The sequence below is a fragment of the Leucoraja erinacea genome, chromosome 34, assembly GCF_028641065.1.
Source record: "Leucoraja erinacea ecotype New England chromosome 34, Leri_hhj_1, whole genome shotgun sequence".
Lineage (NCBI taxonomy): Eukaryota > Metazoa > Chordata > Chondrichthyes > Rajiformes > Rajidae > Leucoraja > Leucoraja erinaceus.
In genome coordinates this window covers 18,875,025-18,891,035 of record NC_073410.1, presented here as the reverse complement: position 1 = coordinate 18,891,035, position 16,011 = coordinate 18,875,025, and the positions used below count along the sequence as shown (strand labels likewise).

At 49.8% G+C, this 16,011-nt stretch overlaps 1 protein-coding gene across 1 annotated transcript in view; it reads left to right on the top strand.

The window, feature by feature from the left end:
- Positions 1-15,668, top strand: part of tbrg1 (transforming growth factor beta regulator 1) — a 51,710-nt gene extending 36,042 nt beyond the window's left edge. Inside the window, exons 8-10 of the mRNA XM_055661946.1 lie at positions 6,446-6,516; positions 12,482-12,723; positions 13,071-15,668. Of these exons, the coding sequence (XP_055517921.1) occupies positions 6,446-6,516; positions 12,482-12,723; positions 13,071-13,081 (324 nt within the window). The 3' untranslated portion in view covers positions 13,082-15,668. The remainder of the gene's footprint in view (positions 1-6,445; positions 6,517-12,481; positions 12,724-13,070) is intronic.
- The last annotated feature ends 343 nt before the right edge of the window (positions 15,669-16,011 follow it).

Below are 16,011 nucleotides of genomic sequence, written 5' to 3'. Positions count from 1 at the left end.
TGTTGGGTATAAATGCAGGAATAGCAAGATGGATTCAACAGTGGCTGAATGGGAGAAGCCAGAGGGTAATGGTGGATGGCTGTTTATCGGGTTGGAGGCAGGTGACTAGTGGGGTGCCTCAGGGATCTGTGTTGGGTCCTTTGTTGTTTGTCATGTACATCAATGATCTGGATGAAGGTGTGGTAAATTGGATTAGTAAGTATGCAGATGATACCAAGATAGGGGGTGTTGTGGATAATGAAGAGGATTTCCAAAGTCTACAGAGTGATTTAGGCCATTTGGAAAAATGGGCTGAAAGATGGCAGATGGAGTTTAATGCTGATAAATGTGAGGTGCTACACCTTGGCAGGACAAATCAAAATAGGACGTACATGGTAAATGGTAGGGAATTGAAGAATACAGTTGAACAGAGGGATCTGGGTATAATCGTGCATAGTTCCTTGAAGGTGGAATCTCATATAGATAGGGTGGTAAAGAAAGCTTTTGGTATGCTAGCCTTTATAAATCAGAGCATTGAGTATAGAAGCTGGGATGTAATGTTAAAATTGTACAAGGCATTGGTGAGACCAAATCTGGAGTATGGGGTACAATTTTGGTCGCCAAATTATAGGAAGGATGTCAACAAAATAGAAAGAGTACAGAGGAGATTTACTAGAATGTTGCCTGGGTTTCAACAACTAAGTTACAGAGATAGGTTGAATAAGTTAGGTCTTTATTCTCTGGAGCGCAGAAGGTTAAGGGGGGACCTGATAGAGGTCTTTAAAATGATGAGAGGGATAGACAGAGTTGATGTGGACAAGCTTTTCCCTTTGAGAATAGGGAAGATTCAAACAAGAGGACATGACTTCAGAATTAAGGGACAGAAGTTTAGGGGTAATATGAGGGGGAACTTCTTTACGCAGAGAGTGGTGGCGGTGTGGAATGAGCTCCCAGTGGAAGTGGTGGAGGCAGGTTCATTGGTATCATTAAAAATAAATTGGATAGGCATATGGATGAGAAGGGAATGGAGGGTTATGGTACGAGTGCAGGCAGGTGGGACTAAGGGAAAAAAAATTTGTTCGGCATGGACTTGTAGGGCCGAGATGGCCTGTTTCCGTGCTGTAATTGTTATATGGTTATTATATGGTTATATGGTTAAGGGTTTCGGCCCGAAACGTTGCCTATTTCCTTCGCTCCATAGATGCTGCTGCACCTGCTGAGTTTCTCCAGCTTTTTTGTGTAACCTGGCGGAATTTCCATCCTGACTCTAACGCCTTCTCGTACAAGTTTGAGGGTGGTGGTTCCCGTGTTGATCATTTATACGTGTGGAGGCCTGTCTCCTGTGTTTCGGCGGCCTTCATGCAGCCGGCACCATGCACGGACCATTGCCTTATGCGAGTGGATTTTATCCCGATGCGCACACGGGCTGGGTCCGCGTACTGGCATTTTAATAGCCAGCTGTTGGAGGATCGCCGATTCCAGGATTCATTCAGGCAGTTCTGGGCGAAGTGGAGAGAAAGGCAGGGGCGTTTCCTTTCCCTAAGGCAGCGTTGGGACGTGGGGAAGGCCTACGTCCGTCTGTTTTGCCAGGACTACGCGAGGGGGTCGACCAAGGGGCGGGACTCCAAGATCAGACGGCTTGAGAGAGAGCTGCTCGACTCTGAGGCACGTCTGGATCACACTGCTGGGGCTTCGTGTGAGTGGGAGGAGTACCAGAAGAAGAAGGGAGCACTGAGGGACTTGCAGCTTAGGAGGTCCCGGGGTGCGTATGTGAGGTCGCACGATCTGGACCGCGCCTCCCCCTTTTTCTTTTCTCTGGAGAAGGGGCGAGGAGCCCGCAGGCAGCTTGTTGAGTTGCTTGCGGATGATGGCTCCTCTGTCACAGATCCAGAGAGCATTGGTGCCTCAGTTCGGTCTTTCTACAGGACTCTGTTCTCGGCAGGCACATCGAGTGGGGAGGCGCAAGAGGGCCTGTGGGAGGGCTTACCTGCTGTGTGCAATGATGTGGCTGAACACCTGGATGATCCCCTAACTCTGGAGGAGTTGACTGGTGCCCTGCACCAGCTCAAGGGGGCAAGTCTCCAGGGTTGGATGGGCTGACTGTGGAGTACCTTAGAGCCTTCTGGGATATCCTGGGAGGTGACTTTATGAAGGTCCTGGGGGAGAGCCTGATGACTGGGGAGATGCACCTTCTCGTGGCGCAGGGCAGTTGTTGTCCTTTTGAAGAACTGGCGCCCGGTCTCTCTCCTCAGCACGGACTATAAAGTTTTTACACGGGCATTGGCGAATCACCTGGGCCCCGTGCTGTCCCAGGTGATCCACCCTAACCAGTCGTACACAGTCCCGGGCCGGTCCATCCAGGACAATATTCATCTGGTCCGGGACCTGATCCATCTGACCCAGGGAGCTGGTCAGTCAGTTGCCTTTCTCTCCCTCGACCACACTTCGTGGCCTGGGTCCAACTTTTATATACTGCTGCAGAATGCCTTGTTAAGGTCAATGGCTCTTTGTTGGCCCACATTCCCTTTGGGAGGGGGGTTCGTCAGGGATGCCCCATGTCCGACCAGCTGTATTCCATCTGTGTCGAGCCTTTCCTGTGCCTTCTCCAGAGGCAGTTGACAGGCCTGGCTTTACTGGGGCTGGGGATGGAGATGGTCCTCTCGGCCTACGCCGATAATGTCCTTCTGATGTTCACTGACCCTGTTGACCTGTGGAGGATGCATGAGTGCCAGCAGGTTTTCTCGGCTGCTTCCTCTGCCAGGATCAACTGGGGTAAGTGTTCTGATCTCTTAGTGGGTGGGTGGCAGGCGGACTCCCTGCCGGAGGAGATGGCAGGTTTTGCGTGGAGTACCACGCACCTCCTCTATCTGGGAGTCTACCTGAGTCCCGCTGAGGGGGGGTGGCCGGCGAACTGGCAGGAGCTGGAGGCGAAAGTGGTCGCCCGGCTGGGACGTTAGTCAGGCCTACTTGGTGTGCTCTCTTACCGGGGCAGAGCTGTAGTTATAAACCAGCTGGTGGCCTCTCTGCTGTGGTACCGGATGGCCACTATGGTCCCGTCCTCTTATTTTAAAACCATGTTACAGAGGAGATTGGTCAACTTCTTCTGGGGTGAGAGGAACCACTGGGTCTCTGCTGGGGTTCTGAGTCTCCCGTTGGAGGAGGGCGGTCAGGCGCTGGTCTGTATTCGTACCCAGGTGGCAGCTCTCCGACTCGGGAACTTGCGGAGGTCTACTCGGACTACCCTCCTAAATGGCACGTGCTGGCGACGTACTTTTTCCGCTAGGGGCGCTGCCTTCAGGAGGGCTCACGGCTCCCGGTAACGGGCATGAGTCGACGCGCTAGGCGGGAGTTGCCTGGCTTTTACCTTGACTTCCTGAAGGCCAGGAATTTGGTTACCTTCAGCCAGGGCCCTGCTCCTCAGGGGGAGGGGGGTGTCGAGGAGAGGCGTGTGCATGGAGCAATATCGGACGAGCTTACCCCTGCTCAATCGGAATTGTTCATAGGGCCCACGGCCTGGGTCCCTGAGAGCCGGCCCCATGCAACATGAGCCGCCTTTCCGAGATGCCCAGCATGCCGTTCTGTGACGCGGAGAGGCGCGTATTGTACAGGCTGCTCTTGCACACTCTCCACTTCCTCGCCCTCGTCTTCCGTCCAGACACACCCAGGCGGTCTGTGTTACGACCTGACGAGGGGAGCGGTCCCCAGTGGAGGTCTCTCTACAAGGGAGTCCTCCCCCTTTACATCGGGAACCTGGGGTTGAGAGTGTTGCACAAAGCCGTGGCCTGTAGGGGCAGCAGCCATGTCAGCAGCGCATCAGTTTTTTCAACCTTTTTTTATTTTTTAGTATGTTTTAAAGTGTGTATTTAATGTTCCTTCGTGTGTTTTGTGTGGGGGGGTGGTGTGGGGGGGGGGGGGGTGGGGTAAGGCGGAAACCGCTTTGGTCGCCTGCTCCATGGAGAGGCGAGTTTTTTCAGGTCGCCTCCCCCGTGGCCTAACATCAAGGATCGGCAAGGCCTTTCCCGGAGACGCGCCCGGGTGCTTCAGCGGCGGGTGCAGCGTGGACTCTCGTTGTGGAGCGGGTGAGCCCTCGCTGGAGGGGAGCGCTCCGTTTTGCTGGCCCGGGGCCCGGAGTTCCAGCTGGCGCGGAGTCTACAGCCTGGGATCCCTCGTGGGGGACCCGGGGGAAGAAGAAGCCGTCACTGCCGGCCCGCGGCCAACTTCTACTTCTACACGGCATGGACTCACCATCACCCCTGGAGGGGAGCTTCGATCGCCGGCCCTGCAGCCTACGGTGCTTCTGGCTGCGGCGGAGTCTTTAAATCTCCACCGATCGGCCTACATCATCTTAAAGCCACGGTCTCCTGTGAGGAAGAGGGACCTCCTGGACTGACTCTGGACTCTGGTCTTGTCCACGGGGGGGAAATGGAGGAGGACTGGCCAAATTTTGTGCCTTCCACCACAGTGATGAATGCTGTGGTGGATGTTTGTGTTACAGTTTTATTGTGGTTGTGTGTTCTTTATTATTGTACTGCTGCTGACAACCCAAATTTCCACCGACCCTGGTTGTGTGGCAATAAATTATATCTATCTAAATTATATCTATCTATCTATCTAATAGGTATTTGAGCCGGTTCACGGACTCTTTCCCTACTTGTCATTTCTGCAAGTTCCACGTGTACATAGAGTGTGAGAGGTTACAGCCCCTGTTCGAGTATCTGAAAGGGCTGCTCCTCAAATTTTGGCTACATTTTAGTCCAACGCTATTAATTTATGGGCACCCGGTACTGAGGGGGGAGGGTCGGGAGGGAGGAGGTGGGTCTCCCTGTCGGTCTGCTCCTGGGCCTGGCCAAGATGGCCATTCGCGGGTCCAGGCAGCGGGCAGTCGATGGCCGCACAGCGGTCGGCTGCCTACCCCTTTTCTGGAATAACGTCCGTGCCCGCGTGTCCCTAGAAAGGGAACATGCGGTGTCCATGGGGACTGTGGAGGCCTTCTGTGAATGCTGGTCACCACAGGAGGTTGAATATATTATAGATAAAAATGTTAATATTTTAATTTGATAATTTTGTTTAAGTGTTTATTAAATTGTTTGAGCTTTCTACCTTCCCTTGTAAATTGTACATTTGTTTGAAAATCTAATAAAAAACATTTACGGGATAAAAAGAGAAAAAAAAAGGGCGGGGCCAAGACGATTGGAGATAGACACAAAATATTGGAGTAACTCAGCGGGACCGGCAGCATCTCTGGAGAGAAGGAATGGGTGACATTTCGGGTCGAGACCCTTCTTCAGACTGAAGAAGAGTCTCAAACTGAATTGAATTTCCTTTATTGTCGTGCCTTCCTCAATTTCGTGCCTGCAGTCATACATACAATAATAAACACCAGTAAACACAAATTAACATCCACTACAGTGAGTCCACCAAGCACCTCCTCACTGTGATGGAGTCAAAAATCTTAGGGCTGCAGTCTCTTCCCTCCTCTTCTCCCTCTGCGCTGAGGCGATACCCCACCGGCGATGGCAAAATCAGTCCCACGGCTCACCGAGCTCCACGAACGGGCCGGCTCAAACACCGCAGCCCGGGGTGGTCGGAGCTGCCGCCCTCCAGTCCAGCGGACGCAGCCGCTGACGACGTCGTCCACTGGCCCGCGGCTGAACCCCGGACTCAGGTCACCGCCGCCAGAACGGCGCCTCAGCCACCGGAGCACCGTTCCAGCCCCGAGCCGGATCGCCCTCACGTGAGTGCCGTTCCACCCTCGGGCTGGGCTGCCCAGACGGGAGCACCGTTTCCCTCGGGCTGGGCCGCCCACACGGGAGCGTCTCAGCCCCTCACGGGAGCGCTGTTCCAGCCCCGAGCTGGGCCGCCCTCACGGGAGCGAGCCCGGGGCGAGTCCTGACAGGCTGCCTCCGGAGCCTCGAGGTCGCCAGCTCCACCATTAGGCCTCAGCGTAGACGGAGGCAGAGAAGGGGGATACGACAAAAAAGTCGCATTCCCCCGAAGGGAGAGACAGCAAGCCCTGTTTCAACCCCCCACATAAACACTAAAAAAACAAAAACTTAACTAGCTAAAACGAAAAAAACAACACAAAAAAGTAAAAACAAACGGACTACAGGCGAGCCGCAGCCGTTCACCAGCGCAACCACTTCCGGACTCCTCCGGAAACCTCATCCAGAACTGTTTCCAAGTGATTACTCGCAATAATCAGACACTGCTATTCCTTAAACACATCTAATACTTTGACGTGAGTGGCCATTGAAAATTTACATGCAATTTACATGCACTTCTATTAACAGTTGGGCAGTTCCTCTGGAAAACAATGTAATTACAGAATTTAGTACCACATTATAGCAGGACAGAGTGTGGCATTACCCGTCATATCCCAACACCGTCTGAGTTAGTGCATTGCTAGAGTAATTCAAGGAATAAAGTGTTGGTGTGTCTGTTTATTGGTACAATTACTCTGTTTCAGGAGAATGCTGCTCTGTGTGATGAAATTGCTTACATGGAGCTGAAGTTTTTCCGAACCAAAGAGGAAAGAAGGTAGGGTGTACCTCTCCATCGCAGGGGACAGACTTCTGACCGACATACACTACAAACCAACTGACTCGCATGGCTATCTGGACTACACCTCTTCCCACCCTGCCCCCTGTAAAGACTCCATCCCCTACTCCCAATTCCTCTGCCTACGCCGCATCTGCTCCCAGGATGAGACGTTCCACACCAGGGCATCGGAAATGTCCTCGTTCTTCAGGGAACGGGGATTCCCCTCCGCCACCATAGATGAGGCTCGCACTAGGGTCTCATCCATACCCCGCAACACTGCTCTCTCTTCCCATCCCCGCACTCGCAACAAGGGCAGAGTCCCCCTAGTCCTCACCTATCACCCCACCAGCCGGCAAATACAACAAATAATCCTCCGCCATTTCTGCCACCTCCAACGTGACCCCACCACTCGCCACATCTTCCTATCTCCCCCTATGTCTGCCTTCCGCAAAGACCGCTCCCTCCGCAACTCCCTTGTCAATTCTTCCCTTCCCTCCCGTACCACCCCCTCCCCGGGCACTTTCCGTTGCAACCGCAAAAAATGCAACACCTGTCCCTTCACCTCCCCCCTCGACTCCATTCAAGGACCCAAGCAGTCGTGCCAGGTGCGACACAGGTTCACCTGTATCTCCTCCAACCTCATCTATTGCATCCGCTGCTCTAGATGTCAGCTGGATCGGGGAGACTAAGCGGAGGTTGGGCGATCGTTTCGCCGAACACCTCCGCTCAGTCCGCAATAACCTATCTGAACTCCCGGTGGCTCAGCACTTCAACTCCCCCTCCCATTCCCAATCCGACGTCTCTGTCCTGGGTCTCCTCCATTGCCAGAGTGAGCAACACCGGAAATTGGAGGAACAGCACCTCATATTCTGCCTGGGTTGCTTGCGTCCGGATGGCATGAACGTTGAATTCTCCCAGTTTTGCTAGCCCTTGCTGTCTCCTCCCCTTCCTTAACCCTCGAGCTGTTTCCTCCCATCCCCCCCGCCCTCGGGCTCGTCCTCCTCCCCTTTTTCCTTCCTTCCCCCCCCCCCACCCCCCATCAGTCTGAAGAAGGGTTTTGGCCCGAAACGTCGCCTATTTCCTTTGCTCCATAGATGCTGCTGCACTCGCTGAGTTTCTCCAGCATTTTTGTGTACCTTCGATCTTCCAGCATCTGCAGTTCCTTCTTGAACACGGTGTATGACAGAACCAAATGTTATACCTCAGCTGCCTTGTTTGGTTCAGTTTAGATACAGCACGGAAATAGGCACTTCGGCCCACAAAGTCCGTGCCGACCAGCGATTCCCGCACACTAACACTATCCTACACACATTAGGGACAATTTACAAATTTACCAAGCCAATTAACCCACAGACCTGTACGGATTTGGAGTATGGGACAAAATCAAAGGTCCTGAGGAAAGCCCACACGGGTCTCAGGGAGAACAAACAAACTCCGCTCAGATAATACCCGCAGTCAGGATGGATCCGGGGTCCCTGGTGCTGTAAGGTAGCAACTCTGTGCCACCAGTCTTGTGGCAGAAATACAGGCTATTCAGCTCATACTTTCTACTGACCAGTTACTGCTTAAACATCTTGCTACTGCTGTCCACCATTCTTTGTGTTTCCTTGTGACGAAGAAGGAGGCCATTTAGCCCATTGAATTTAGAGGTAGAGTTACTGCCTTACCAGCGGTAGTTACTGCCTTACAGCTAATGCAGCGCCAGAGACCCAGGTTCAATCCCGATTACGGGTGCTTCTGTATGGAGTTTGTACGTTCTCCCCGTGACCTGCCTGGGTTTTCTCCCACACTCCAAAAATGTATAGATTTGTAGGTTAATTGGCTTGGTAAAATATAAAAATTGTCCGTAGTGGTTGTTGGATAGTGTTGGTGTCCGGGGATGGCTGGTCGACGCGGACCCGATGGGCCGAAGGGCCTGTTTCCGTGCTATATCTCTAAACTAAACTAAACTAAAAAAGCAATCACATCAATTATCCGCCACCACTTATTTTCTTTTAACTCTTATGACATAACTTTTAACTCTTCCACTAAATCTACACCCCACCTGCACAGCTGGTAGAGCTGCTGCCTCACAGTGCGAGAGACCCGGGTTCAATTCTGACCTCGGAGCATGTTCGCCCTGTGTCTGTGTGGGTTTCCTCTGTGTTCTCTGGTATCCTAATGTTTGTAAGTTAATTGGCCTCTCTAAATTTGTAGGGAGTGGATGAGAAAATGGGATAACATAGAACTAGTGTAAACGGGTGATGGATGGTCAGCATGGGCTTGGTGGTCCCGATGAGGTTGAGATCGGCCGCCTCAACTGGCTTAAGGGCCACATTTTGAATCCAAAATTAGCCTGGCAGTAAGAGACCAAGAATGATTGTGTAGGTGGAAATGAGGAACTGCAGATGCTGATTTACCAAGGAAAGACACAAAATGCTGGAGTAACATAGCGGGTCAGGCAGCATCTCTAGAGAACATGGATGGGTAACATTATGGGTAACGTTAGGATAGCTTCCCACCCTTGCAATCAGTGAGAATAAGGGTCCCACCCAAAACGTCACCTACCCAAGTTCTCCAGGGATGCTGCATGACCTGCTGAGTGACTCCAGCATTTGGTGATTGGATGAAACATAGAAAATAGAAAATAGGTGAAGGAGGAGGTCATTCGGCCCTTCGAGCCAGCACCGCTATTCATTGTGATCATGGCTGATCATCCCCTTTCAATAACCCGTGCCTGCCTTCTCCCCATATCCCTTGACTACACTAACCCCTAGAGCTCTATCTAACTCTCTCTTAAATCCATCCAGTGACTTGGCCTCCACTGCAGGGAATTCCATAAATTCACAACTCTCTGGGTGAAAACGTTTTTTTCTCACCTCAGTCTTAAATGACCTCCCCTTTATTCTAAGACTGTGACTGTGGCCCCTCGTTCTGGACTCACCCAACATTGGGAACATTTTTCCTGCATCTAGCTTGTCCAGTCCTTTTATAATTTTATATGTTTCAATAAGATTCCCCCTTATCCTGCTAAATGCTTAGTCTTTTCAATCTTCAGATGCCTGTCACTAGTGGTATTTCACAGGGATTGTTGCTGGGATCCCTGCTGTTTCTAATTTATCTGAATGATTTGGATGTAGGCAGCTTGATCAGGAAGTTCCCAGTTGACACAAGGTGTTTGACAATGTGGGCGGTACTCAGGTTACAGGGTAATATCGATGAGTTGGTGAAATTGGCTGAGAAACGGCCGATGGAGTTTAACCCTGATAAATGGGATGTGATCCAGCATAGGAGTACTGATGAGGCTAGGATATGTACAATGAATGGCCCACCCCTCTGGTGTATTGAAAAATAAATGGAATTTGCAGGAAGGATCTGTAGATGCTGGTTTACACCGAAGATAGTCGTGGACCCATTGGTGATCATTTTCCAATTTTCTATAGATACAGAATCAGTTCGTGGATTGGAGGGTAGCTAATGTTATGCCACTCTTTAAGAAAGCGGGAGAGAGAAATCAGGGAATTATAGACCGGTTAGTGGTGGGGAAAATGCTGGAGTTAATTATAAAAGATGAAATAGCGGCACATTTGGATAGCAGTAGCAGGATCAGTCCGAGTCAGCATGGATTTACGAAGGGGAAATCATGCTTGACTAATATTCTGGAATTGTTTGAGGATTTCTTGGGACCGAGATGAGAAAAACATTTTTCACACAGAGAGTGGTGAATCTCTGGAATTCTCTGCCACAGAAGGTAGTTGAGGCCAGCTCATTGGCAATATTTAAGAGGGAGTTAGCCTTTGTGGCTAAAGGTATCAGGGGGTATGGAGAGAAGGCAGGTACAGGATACTGAGTTGGATAATCAGCCATGATCTTATTGAATAGCGGTGCAGGCTGGAAGGGCCGAATGGCCTACTCCTGCACCTATTTTCTATGTAACTCGGAAAATGGACAAGGGAGAGTCAGTGGATGTAGTGTACCTGGACTTTCAGAAAGCATTTGATAAGGTCCCACAAAGGAGATTAGTGGGCAAAATTAGAGCACATGGTATTGGGGGTAGGGTACATGGATAGAAAATTGGTTGGCGGATAGGAAACAAAGAGAAGGGATTAATGGGTCCCTTTCAGAATGGCAGACAGTGACTAGTGGGGTACTGCAAGGCTCGGTGCTAGAACTGCAGCTATTTACAATATACATCAATGATTTAGATGAAGGGATTAAAAATAACATTAGCAAATTTGCAGATGACACAAAGCTGGGTGGCAGTGTCAAATGTGAGGAGGATGCTATGAGGATGCAGGGTGACTTGGACAGGTTGCGTAAGTGGGCAGATGCATGGCCGATGCAGTTTAATGTGGATAAATGTGAGGTTATCCACTTTGGTGGCAAAAACTGAAAGGCAGATTATTATTTGAATGGTGTCAAGTTGGGAAAAGGGGAAGTACAAAGAGATCTGGGGGTCCTTGTTCATCAGTCACTGAAAGTAAGCATGCAGGTACTGCAGGCACTGCAGAAAGTTTTTTCACACAAGGTTGTGAATCTGTGGAATTCTCTGCCTCAGAAGGCAGTGGAGGCCAATTCTCTGGATGCTTTCAAGAGAGAGTTAGATAGATCTTTTAAAGATAGCAGAGTCGGGGGGATATGGGGAGAAGGCAGGAATGGGGTACTGATTGTGGATGATCAGCCATGATCACAGTGAATGGCGGTGCCGGCTCGAAGGGCCGAATGGCGTACTCCTGCACTTATTGTCTATTGTCAAAACGTTGGAGTCACTCAGTGGGCCAGGCAGCATCACTAGAGAAAATTTGTTTTCTGCTGCCTGACCCGCTAAGTTACTCCAGCATTTTGTATACATCTTCAAGGAATAAAGGAAGCTTGATGTACAACTTCAGATATCCTTAAATGTATAGTCAGGCCTCAACTGGAGTACCTTGTGCATTTCTGCTCATCATATTATATGAAAGTTGTGATAGCGTAGGAGATGGTGCAGAGGAGATTCACCAGGATGCCCCCCCCCCCCACCAAGGCCGCTGTTGGTCCATCAAAACTGATAATCCATAATGTCTCTGGAACCAAGGGTACTGGGAAATCGGTGTTGGCCTGTCGAACAAAATAATGTGAAACTCAAACTCTGGACTGATATTTGAACAACTATTCCATCAGAATTCCAGCTTCCAATTTTAAATCATTAAATATAAAGGTTTATTTTAGATTTCCGAAACAACTTTCACAAAGAAACAAAAGATCCCTCTAAACCGTTCTTATCCATGTACCTATCCACATGTCATTTAAATGTTATTGTACCTGCCTCAACTATCTCCTGGCAGCTTGTTCCATATATATGGGTCCATATGTGCTATCCATATTAAATCTTTCCTCTCACACCTTAAGCCCTCTATTTAGTTTAGTTCAGGGATACAGCACGAAAACAGCCCACTGAGTCCAACGTCGATAACACTCTCCCACGCACACTAGGGGCAATTTCCAATTTTACTGAATCTAATTAACCTACAAACCTACAGTCTGGGAGGAAACTGGAGCACCCGGAGAAAACCCGTGTGGTCATGGTGGAAAACTCTGTGCACACAACACCCGTAATCAGGATTGAGCTCGGGTGTCTGGCATTATTACTGGATGCTTCAGCAACCCTACTGCTGCACCACTATGTTGCCCTAATTTAGATTCTACTTAACTGGAGAAAAAGACAGTGTGCATTCATATTCTCCGTCTCTCTCCCTCTCCTCTCTCTCCGTCTCTCCCTCTCTCTCTCCCTCTCCCTCTCTCTCCCTACCTCCCTACCCCTCCCTCTTCCCCTCCCCCTCTCTCTCCCTCTTTTTCTTCCCCTCCCCCCCTCACTATCCCTTTCTCTAACTCCTCTCCCTCCCTCCATCTCTCCCCCCTCTCTCCCCCCCTCCCCCCTCCCTCCCCCCCCCCCCCCCCCCCCTCCCTCTCTCTCCCCTCTCTCTCCCCCCTCACTGTGCCTTAGGTTCCTGTTAAAGAGGTTGCTGCAGCACCAGAGCTTATCTGATGGGATTGAGCTGGCAGGAGGCACTTCTACGGGAGTTGTCCCCGCTGTGTACAGCGTGCCTGCAGGGGGCAGCCTGGTGCCTAACATTTCCAGCCTGCCCACTACGCAAGTCGCCGGTATTTCCGCTGGAGAGGAGGCTGTGGGGAAAAAGTCAAAGAAAGACAAGAGGGACAAAGGAAAAGATAATGGCAAAGATGATGGTAAGCATTCGGATTCAGTTTAGTTTATTTTCATTGTACTGCAGTACAGGAAAAATCTTTTGTTGCATGGGTCTGCTGTGTGCACTGCAGGTTTGATGCAGAACGGTGCAACCACAAGCCTGTGTCAGACAGATTAACGTGTGTGATGCTACAGTGCTCAATGCAGTTAGTAATTCCCATCAGGGATTACCACCATCAGGGGCCAGCTCACTTCATGTGCCATGTGTGTAACTAAAAGCATTGTTTTACCCGTTAGACACCAATCGGCACACAAGGTGGAATTAACTTGGAGGTTCTATTGAAAGGTCGCTGAGCTGAAATGTTAACTCTTGTTTCTCTCTCCACAGATGCTGCCTGACCTGCTGAGTATCTCCAGGCACTATCCTCATTCGAGGAGGGAGACATGATGTTAGTTGCAGGACAGGGCAGCACAGCCAAGACTACAGGTGGGGCCCTAGTTCACAGTGGATGGACATGTTTGGAAATGGTGATCGTAGCAAAAGGATGGTCAGAATGATCGTAGCAAGTTTCAATGAAATGATGCTTTAAATTTTTAGAAAACTCGACATATTTGTTGAACTCGGTCCTGCTGGAAGACTGGGCAATTGTGACGGTTCAGGGCATTAGGCGGGAAGTCCTCTTATAGGCAGCAATGGACAAGCAATATGTATTCAGTATTCCTGCCATTTGTTCCCATCGCAAACCTCTGCAACTGACTTTGAGGACCCCTAGGCCATAACCTCTGGTCCCAGAAACGGATAATCCAGAAAGAGTCTGGAACCAAGGAACCTGTAGAACGAAAAAATGGGAAATACAAAATCTGTAGAGACAGACATTTGAACAACCTCTTCCATCAGAATTCCAGCTTCTAATTTTAATTCAGTTTTAATAACCGGAGTCCTCAGTTCTCCCCATTCCTCTCCTACCATGAATTTGCTGACCACTACTGTTCAATGAATGTTACCAACCCTTGGGTACTTAAAGGTACGCAAGGTCTGGGAATATTCTCTGTGAGTGAGGCTGGATGTAGATAGAGTCAGAGTCACATGTTGAGCACCAAGCATCCATTCAGACAAACACTTATTTTCCCCATTACCCCCAGACTCTCTCTCTCACCGCACATTTCGGGAGCAATTCACAGTGGCAAATCAGTCCGCATGGTTTTGGGCTGCAGCAGCAAAAGGGATTATGCTGGGAAATCTCGTAGTCACAGTGGTAAATGTATGTAAATCCATATAGACAGCAGCGGGGTGGTCAGGACTGAAGCCGGGTCACTGCAAGTGTGACCCAACAGCTCCATTGTCTGGGGATCGCTGGTTGGCGCGGACTAGGTGGGCCAAAGGGCCTGTTTCTGTGCTGTCTCTCTAAACTCCACTAGCTCTGCCTCTGTACTTCCCTGTGCAGGGGGCACCACAGCTACTCTTGATATGACCTGCATGTTTTCCCATGGCTGTGAAGAAATCAGGAGTGTGAACCTGAGAAGATCTCTTTCATTGAATGTTTGTGATGTTTCAGATGCAGCACTGTGTTTGATCACCATGATATTTGTAAGCTGCTTCGTGTGTGAGTAAGTTAGTGACTGGGCAAGCTTCCGTTCTTTTTGTCTTTAATTAATGCTGATATCTTTTAGTAATATTGTGAAGCAAGAGTGGACATTCTGTGTGAATCCAGTGGCCTATTAGCATGTCACTCTTTCCCGAGGCAACTTGCCAACTGTGGCCAGGAGTCCACAGCCTCATAGACATTAGGGATGGGACAATGGCTCAGCTGGTAGAGCCGCTGCCCCACAGCACCAGAGACTGGGGTTTGATTCTGACATTGGAGGCTGTCTATGTGGAGTTTGCACGGTTTCCTCTGGGTGCTCTGGTTTCTTCCCACATCGCTAAGACGTGCAGGTTTGTAGGTTAGTCGGCCCTCTAGATTGCGTCTCGTGGGGAGTGGATGGGAAAATGGGATAACATAGATGTAATGTGAATGGGTGATGGATGGTCAGTGCGGACTCAGTGGGCCGTAGGGCCTGTTTCCTTGCTTTATCCCTAAACTAAGGTAAACGTAATGGAATTAATCTGTGGCATTCAAACTCACAGGCATGTCTGTTGACAATTAAGTGGTGCTTCGTGGTACCGAAAGTAGTTGCACTGTGCAGCGAACCATGCTCCAACCTCAAACCTCCAATCTCCACTGCGGCTCTGCAGCAAACGATGCAACAATCCAACCTCCACTGCAACTCTACAGCACCCTTTTCACTGAGTCTTGAGGTTCTGGAATCAAATCCCTTTACTGAATTGTGCTTAGAAACTGAGACTGACGCATCAGTGCATCGCTGGAGATCCGTTTTGCCGGACCAACAAATGTCACGGACTCCGAGAGGAGTCCAACGGTACTGGAACGGTCCGCATGTCGGCTGCTGAAGTAGGCTCTGGGAACGTATCTGCTGGCTCAGGCCGGGCCGGAGTTCTAGAGCCCCGGCTGCAGGGGGCAAATCTGACCCGTTGATCGGATTTCCCGATGAGGTCGACATCGGCCGCCTCATCCGGCCTAGGCCCCACATTTCGGGGGGACTTCTGAGGGGGGGAGGTTTCAATTGAGATCTCGTAATTTTGTCCTAAATAAAGAAGGTGCCGGCAACCAGACTTTCGAAGACAGGATCGAACCCGGGTCTCTGGCGCTGTAAGGCAGCAACTCTAGCGCCGTGCCATCATGCCACCCATTAGTATCAAACCTTTACTAACCCCAGGCTAAGACATTAAGCACCTGTTGGCAAGTATCTAAAAAGAAATTGTGCACAGGTTTTTGAAATGTAGTTTAATATTTTAAATTTATTATTTTTTTTACAGGAAAAAACAGTTGACATTTATTGTAAATAAATCCATTATCTGCTTCTATTTATTCCTGTATTTGTCTATTGTTCAATAAATTAATTTAGCCTTTGAAGCCAAAACAAACAGGTCTGGTGTGGTGATATTCTGCAGATTCTCGGAGGACATGCATAGACTTATGTAGGTAAACTTCAAAAAATAATCTGAGAGGGTTTCTATTTGTTATCACTGATAGGGTTGAGGTACATCTCTTATGGGAGGGCAATAATCTACAGAGATTCGAGGTATGAAGAAGGGTCATGACCCGAAACGTCATTTATTCCTTTTCTCCAGAGATGCTGCCTGGCCCGCTGAGTTACTCCAACTCTTTGTGTCTATCATCAAAATCAAAAACAGCTTCAGTTCCTCACTTGTGAACGGGATTGTCACCTGTCCTGTCTCCCTTATCACTTCTGGCCAATGTAATGCT